A 6,380-nucleotide genomic window follows, 5' to 3' on the forward strand; every position below is an offset into this window, starting at 1 on the left:
CACCGAGAGGGAAACCGAGAAAGAGGTCGGGGTAAGGATGTGTGTGCGTGCATGTGGGGAAGCCAGATCACTTGTGAATGGCTTGAAGAAAAATAATTGGGGGAGGGCGTGGAGGGGGGGAAGCGGAAACTTTCCTATAAAACTCAGCAAAAGTCCCTCCTCTCCACGTCAGGCCAATGACACTGCTGCCCCCAAACTTTCCGCCAGCAGGAGCTATAAGAACCTCCAAGTCTTCAACTTTCTCCCAATCCCAGACACCTCGAAGGGGCTCCAAGGAGGGATCGGGAGGGAATTTTTTTTTTGGTTGGCCTTTTTATTTTTTTCCTCTTGGATGCTGATGCCATCCCCCCTCCCCCCAAAGTGAGGTCCTCCCTCCTTCCTTCCCTCCTCCTTCTCCTCGCAGGCCAGCGAAGCAGCCGATCAAGGGGGAGCTGGCGGGTTAGGTGCCCCCCTCTTCTCCCTGCCCTCCCCCCCCCTCCCGGCTCGCTTCTCGCGTCTCCCCCCAGAGATGATGCAGCAGGACGAGTCAAACTCGCCAGTCTCCCCCGCCGACGACAGCTTGAGCAACAGCGAAGAGGAGCCGGACCGGCAGCAGCTGCCCAACAACAAGAGAGGGGGGCGCAAGCGCCGCTCCAGCCGCCGCAGCGCCGGCGGCGCCGTCGGGGCCGCGGACGAGCCCTGCAGCCCGGCCCAAGGCAAGCGGGGCAAGAAGTGCGGGGCGGGCGGGGGCGGCGGGGGCGGCGGCAGCAGCAGCGGCGGCGGCAGCCCGCAGTCCTACGAGGAGCTGCAGACCCAGCGGGTCATGGCCAACGTGCGGGAGCGGCAGCGCACGCAGTCGCTGAACGAAGCCTTCGCCGCCCTGCGGAAGATCATCCCCACGCTGCCCTCGGACAAGCTGAGCAAGATCCAGACCCTCAAGCTGGCGGCCAGGTACATCGACTTCCTCTACCAGGTCTTACAGAGCGACGAGCTGGACTCCAAGATGGCAAGCTGCAGCTATGTGGCCCACGAGCGGCTCAGCTACGCCTTCTCGGTGTGGAGAATGGAGGGCGCCTGGTCCATGTCCGCATCCCACTAGCAGGCGGCGTCCCCCACCCGCATCCCCCCGGCAGGAGCCCTAGGTAAGACAGGGACCCCGAAACCGGCGGGAAGAGAGGGGGGAGGGAGGCGAGAGGCCGCCGGCTACGCCGTGAGCCGGGCACGCGTGGCCGTGGAGCGAGAGGGCCCGCACCCCGCCCGGAGGGGCCCGGCTTCCCGCAGCAGCCTGAGCGGGGCGGCTGGAGGTGCCTCCCCCGCTCCGGCGTGTCCCTCCTCCTGCGCGGCCCGAGGGGCGCCCCGGGCCCGCGGGGCACACGCGTGGCCGGGCTGGGCTGCGGGCGGGAGGCGGCGGCGGTGCGGGTGTGCCCCAGCCAGATGGGGCCGGCCTGAGATCACTTTTTCACCAAACGCTGGGAGCCAGCGGGGCTGCTGGGATGGCTCCTGCCGCCGCCGCTGCTCTGCTCGTATTTTGAAGTGAATCCGTGTCCTCCCGTTGTGCTGCTCGATGAGGGTTTCCTAGGGCCGCAGCAGTCCCTTCCCTCGGCTGTGACACCAGGGACGCCGGGCTGGCGTGTCACACGGCCACCGCACCGCCCGCACGGCGAGCTCTCCGCTCCTGCCCCACACGCGTGTTTGCAGAGACAGAGAGGTGTAGGGAGACGTTCGTGTAACTTTCGCTTCAGTAACGAGCTTTCCGCCCTTTCTGGGTTTTTGCAGATGACATTGTTCCCACAGAAGGAGAGAATGGACAATCTAGAGACTCTGAAGTTGGATACGATTTTTTTTGATCTTGTCTAACAAAAAATGTACCAAGGATTTCTTGGAAATTAGAAGAGTAATGTCCAAATTCAAAGCAGGGCGTGGGGAGCACTTAAGGAAAGAGAAAGAGAGAAGGGCTTTGGACAGTGACTACCCTCTGGGCGTCGGTACAATCCACACATCTCTGCATTCTGATAGAAGTCTGAATCGTTCGATATTTTTTATTTTTTAATTTTGACGAAGAATGTTGGAATTGAACTTTTTTTTATTTGCCCGTTTTTTTTTTGCATGCATGCATTCCCAAGAGGTCGTGCCTATGAGCCACTGATGAAAGGAAATACATTATTGTGGACTTTCTTCATTCTTGAATGAAACCAAGCAGCCAACCAAAAATACCCCTGTAGAGATGAAAACTTTTTTTTTTTTTTTTTTTTAGGGGGGAATAAGCTGGGCTCAAGCTGATATATACCCGGTTCCTAACTTTTTTTTATTATTATTATTTTTCCTCTGAGAAAAAAATAAACATTTTATTTATTTATTGATGACCCATGTTAAAATGCAAATAGATCCGGTGTCTAAATGCATTCCTATTTTTATGATTGTTTTGTAAATATCATTGTATATTATTTTTCTGCAATAAATAAATATGATTGAAATTTTAATAACCTTAAAGTTTGGTTTCTCTGAGAACTCAGGGTTAGAACTGTAGATAAATACCTGCCTGTTGAGCTGTAAAGACACCCAAGAGAGGAGGCACTAGTATAAACAAACCAGGCGAAAAATGCAAATAAACTAGCTACTGACAGACACAGGCACGTTATTTATTGAGACAGCTTTATTATTCTGTGCTGAAGCTCGCTGCATCTGCAGAGGAAGGTTTTGTCTCTTCTCTCTTTCTCTCCCTCTCCCCCTTTAATCTTCACGCCAGGCTCGGCGGAGTTGCGCGGGGAGCGGAGGTTTCTCAGCAAAGCCCTACCCCTGCCTTCGTGTTTTGCCCCCAGAGGTGAGGCAGGAGCGGGGCCGGTTCCCCAGCCCCCGGAGCAGGTTACTTTTGCTGATATCCCCGAGGAAGTGGCATCGGTTTTAAATAGGGATTCGTCCATCCAAAGGCAAAGCAAAAGAAAGTGAGACTGAAATAGGGAAGTGTCTAGCGAGTGGGCTTTTCCGGTGGAAGTGATGTTTGCTCTGCTCTCTAGGGTTTTCTATAATATATATACTAGCGATCACATTTTCGTTGAGCAAAGCACGGAGGGATACTCTAACCCGCCCTCTTCTCCTTTTCTACGTGTAGGGCGCATATTGCCCCTCTTTCTTTTCACCATATTTTCCTCGGGGTCCCAGTATGCGGCAAGAACCCGAGCTGCAAAAGAGAGGAACGTACTGATCTGAGGGCTCGGAAGGAAGGTGAAAGGGAAGTTGTAAAAAAAAAAAAAAAAACCCTGAAAACAAAACAACCCAAACCAAACCTAATAACCGGGCAGCTGATTGAGTCCCTGTTGTCACTTGCTGATCTCCCAGCGCTTGGCAGCCGGGCAGGGAGAGGGCAGCGGCGCCTCCTGGCCCTCCGCGGCCGCGGAAGGTGCGCGGGAGCGCTGCCGCCCTGGGAGCTGAGCAGTGCCCTCCGAGGAGACAGGGACTCTGCCGCCGGGGTTCGGCCGGGGTCCAGGGTAAATAGGATGGGGGACTTCTTCATGACAGAACCTGTTTGTATAGCTCACGAGTTGACTTTATTGCCTGTATTTGTTTCCACATCCGCATATTGCCGTCTCTTACCCACATAACAGTTTTACGAATATAATATCGGGCATATTCTGAGCCAGCGCTCAATGTTTACAGTAGAGAGCCGTCAGCGCTTGTTTGCACTGACGGATTAGCGAGGACTTGAAAATTAGATGACGGCCCTGGTGGTCGCAGCTCCAAATGATGGAGAGGAGGGGAAGCCGCTGCGAGCTCCCGAAGGGTCGCTGCCTTTCCCCGGCATCCTGGCACCCGCAGCTTCCCCCTCAGCGACTCCGAACCCCCGGCTCCGATGGGACAGGCTGCCGAGGAGCAGGTAATGTTTGCCCGCGTTACCTCGGCTGCAGAGGAGGCGAGAGGCACGGGGAGCCGGCGCAGCTTTGGCAGAGGGGCTGAGGGGATTGGGGAGTTTATAGAAGGTTTCGGCTGATCCTTTTAGGGGAGAAATCACGCTGGGGAAAGGTGGGGAGAACTCCTTACATTTCGGAAGAAAACAGGTTCCTGGAATGAAAAAAACAACCAACCAGACGAGCTGCTCGGTGCTGAAGAGAAGGCGTGTTTCGTGGAAGGGATTCCTGCGAAATATGAACGAGTAATCAAGAGCGCTTTAAAAGCCACGAATCAAACTGTACTCGGCCTTAGAAACCGGGAGAGGCCCTTTGATGGACTTAAACCTGACCAGCTCTGTTGCAACCAGCAAGAGGCCTCTGGGCCAGCCGGTGCAACACCTTTCCAGCCAGCTGAACACCCGAGTGAGAAAAATCTCCAATTCCTGTCCATGGGGCTCATGCTGCAGGTCTTCCTTTCTAACTTCTGTGTCCCTCCGAGCGAATCCCTGCGGTGCCGCAGCATTCCTGGGCAGCAGGCACTCAGTCGGTGCTCTTTCCCGGCTGACAACCGCTACCTCTGCATCACTAAAATAATAATTAAAAAAAAAAAAAACATAAAAAAAGAGATAAAGCTGTTTTAAAACTACCAGCATACCCTTTCCTGGGTTGAAATTGGGACTGCAGATGCCTGATGCTCCTCGAGCTAGAGCCAAAAAACGATTAAGTCAGCGTCAGGTTTACTGAAGGAAAAAAAGAAATAATATGTATGTTAATTTGCCTTCTGGGAATTTTAAACACTCTTGCAATCGGAAAATTAACTCTGCCTTTGGAAATCCCGATTGATTTCGCTTTTTTCTCCGCGGCATCGATGTGTCTCGTTTACCGGCAGGCTGAGAGGGCCGCCCGGCCGCAGCGGCGGGGCCGGCGCTGCGCTCCTGCGGGGAGGCGGGCGGGGGGCGCCGGCCGCGGGCCCTGGCGCATTCCTGGGTTTGGCAGGGGCCGCCCCGCTGCTTTCTCCAAGCCGGTATCGGATTCCTCCCCGGCGTATGATTTCACTTGAAGTCCTGCCCGGGAGCCCTTCAAAGTGCGCTCTTGTCCCGCTCCCATGATGTCAGGCGGTTTTCCCTGCATCTGTAATTTTAAGAAAAACAAACAAACGCGCCGTGGGGATGTGGGGGGAAACGGAGGGAGAGGGCGGGGGCACAAAAGTCACGGAAAAGCGCGGGGGGGAGAGGGACTCACCTGCGGCGCCGGCAGCTCGGGCACCTGCCTCCCGGGGAGAGCCACGGCGGGCTCGGCGGCTGCCGGAGCGGGCTCGGCTGCCGGCCCCGGTGCTCCCCAGCCGCTGTCGGCGGCTGCTCCCGCCCGGTTCACACGGCTCTCCCTTCACCTGCCCGCCCCGGCAGGCAGCAGAGCCGCCGGGCGAGCGGGAGCGCTCCCGCCATAAATTAGCATCCTTGGGAAGCGGGCGGTGGCGGTGGTGACGGCAAATCCAGTCCACCCCGTAAAGGGATCCGGGAGGCTAAAGCAAAAGAACAAAAAGAGAGGCGCACACATCCACATCCCATCAGGACATATTTTATTTGCTGCACACATAACCCGCCCGCAGTAAACATGGCACAGGATGTATTTTACATTAACTTCTGCACCAGCTTCTTTCGACTTCAGTCCACTTAATGTTCTTGGCAAATCAAATCACATGTCCTTTGAAGAAGGTGTGTAATTGGAGTTTAAGGCGTGTATGGAATTCCCAGATGTCTATAAAGTAAGAAGGAGCATTTGGCAGGTCACTTGAAGGTGGAGCAGGTTAAAATCACTTGTAGAAAAGTCCCGCTTTTCTTTTTTAAAAGCAAACAAGCCGGCCATTTATAAGGACCAAGTGATCGACAATGCGGGGGGCTTAGAACTATTTTACAGAGCAAGAACAATAAAGCTACGGAAACTTAATTATGATGGTAACATCCGTTTAAAAATCCGAAATAAAACGCAAAACAAAACTAAATATTCAGATCGGCGAAAAAGCTGCCCTTTCTCTTGGTAATTCCCTGTCTCCTCCACTCGCTCAGGAACACTTACACTGTTCTAATCTGTATAGTCGGCTTGTCTTGGTTAGCGGACACTTCCCCGTTCTTTTCATAAAGAGGTGACATGAAATTTGCAGAAATTTTACAAAAATTCCCTTGTTCGCTGTATGGGCCACAGATAAGAAAAGAAATGTATTACTCCAAAATAATTCAGACGAACCACGCTGGGATAAAGACAACTACAAAGATATCAGGAACAATTAATAATAGCAGAAATAATAACGGAATAGATGTGGGACAATTAGATGCTGATCATTTCACTTTGGGAGTATTTTCAGTGTTCGTGCAAAATATTAGCCCAAACAGGACTATGGGTTGGCTTGGAGAAGGGGGGCCGCAAATTCTGTTTGCTGGGCTACAGAAATCCAAAAGCGAACTGTTGTGGCGGGAAGAAGACCCGCTCTGCCCTCTTAATGCGGGGAATTTTCGAGGT

General features: G+C 53.7%; 1 protein-coding gene across 1 annotated transcript; it reads left to right on the plus strand.

The window, feature by feature from the left end:
* Positions 1-375: 375 nt before the first annotated feature.
* Positions 376-5,899, plus strand: TWIST1 (twist family bHLH transcription factor 1). Its single transcript, XM_063411103.1, has 2 exons — positions 376-1,121; positions 1,756-5,899. Exon 1 carries the CDS (start codon positions 509-511, stop codon positions 1,076-1,078), a length of 570 nt encoding a protein of 189 aa, XP_063267173.1. The 5' UTR covers positions 376-508; the 3' UTR covers positions 1,079-1,121; positions 1,756-5,899.
* Positions 5,900-6,380: the final 481 nt, after the last annotated feature.

Source organism: Prinia subflava, chromosome 1 (assembly GCF_021018805.1).
Source record: "Prinia subflava isolate CZ2003 ecotype Zambia chromosome 1, Cam_Psub_1.2, whole genome shotgun sequence".
In the NCBI taxonomy this organism is placed as follows: domain Eukaryota; kingdom Metazoa; phylum Chordata; class Aves; order Passeriformes; family Cisticolidae; genus Prinia; species Prinia subflava.

Coding starts and splice junctions, on each gene's coding strand:
- TWIST1 (XM_063411103.1), top strand. CDS start 509: ATGATGCAGCAGGACGAGTCAAACTCGCCAGTCTCCCCCGCCGACGAC.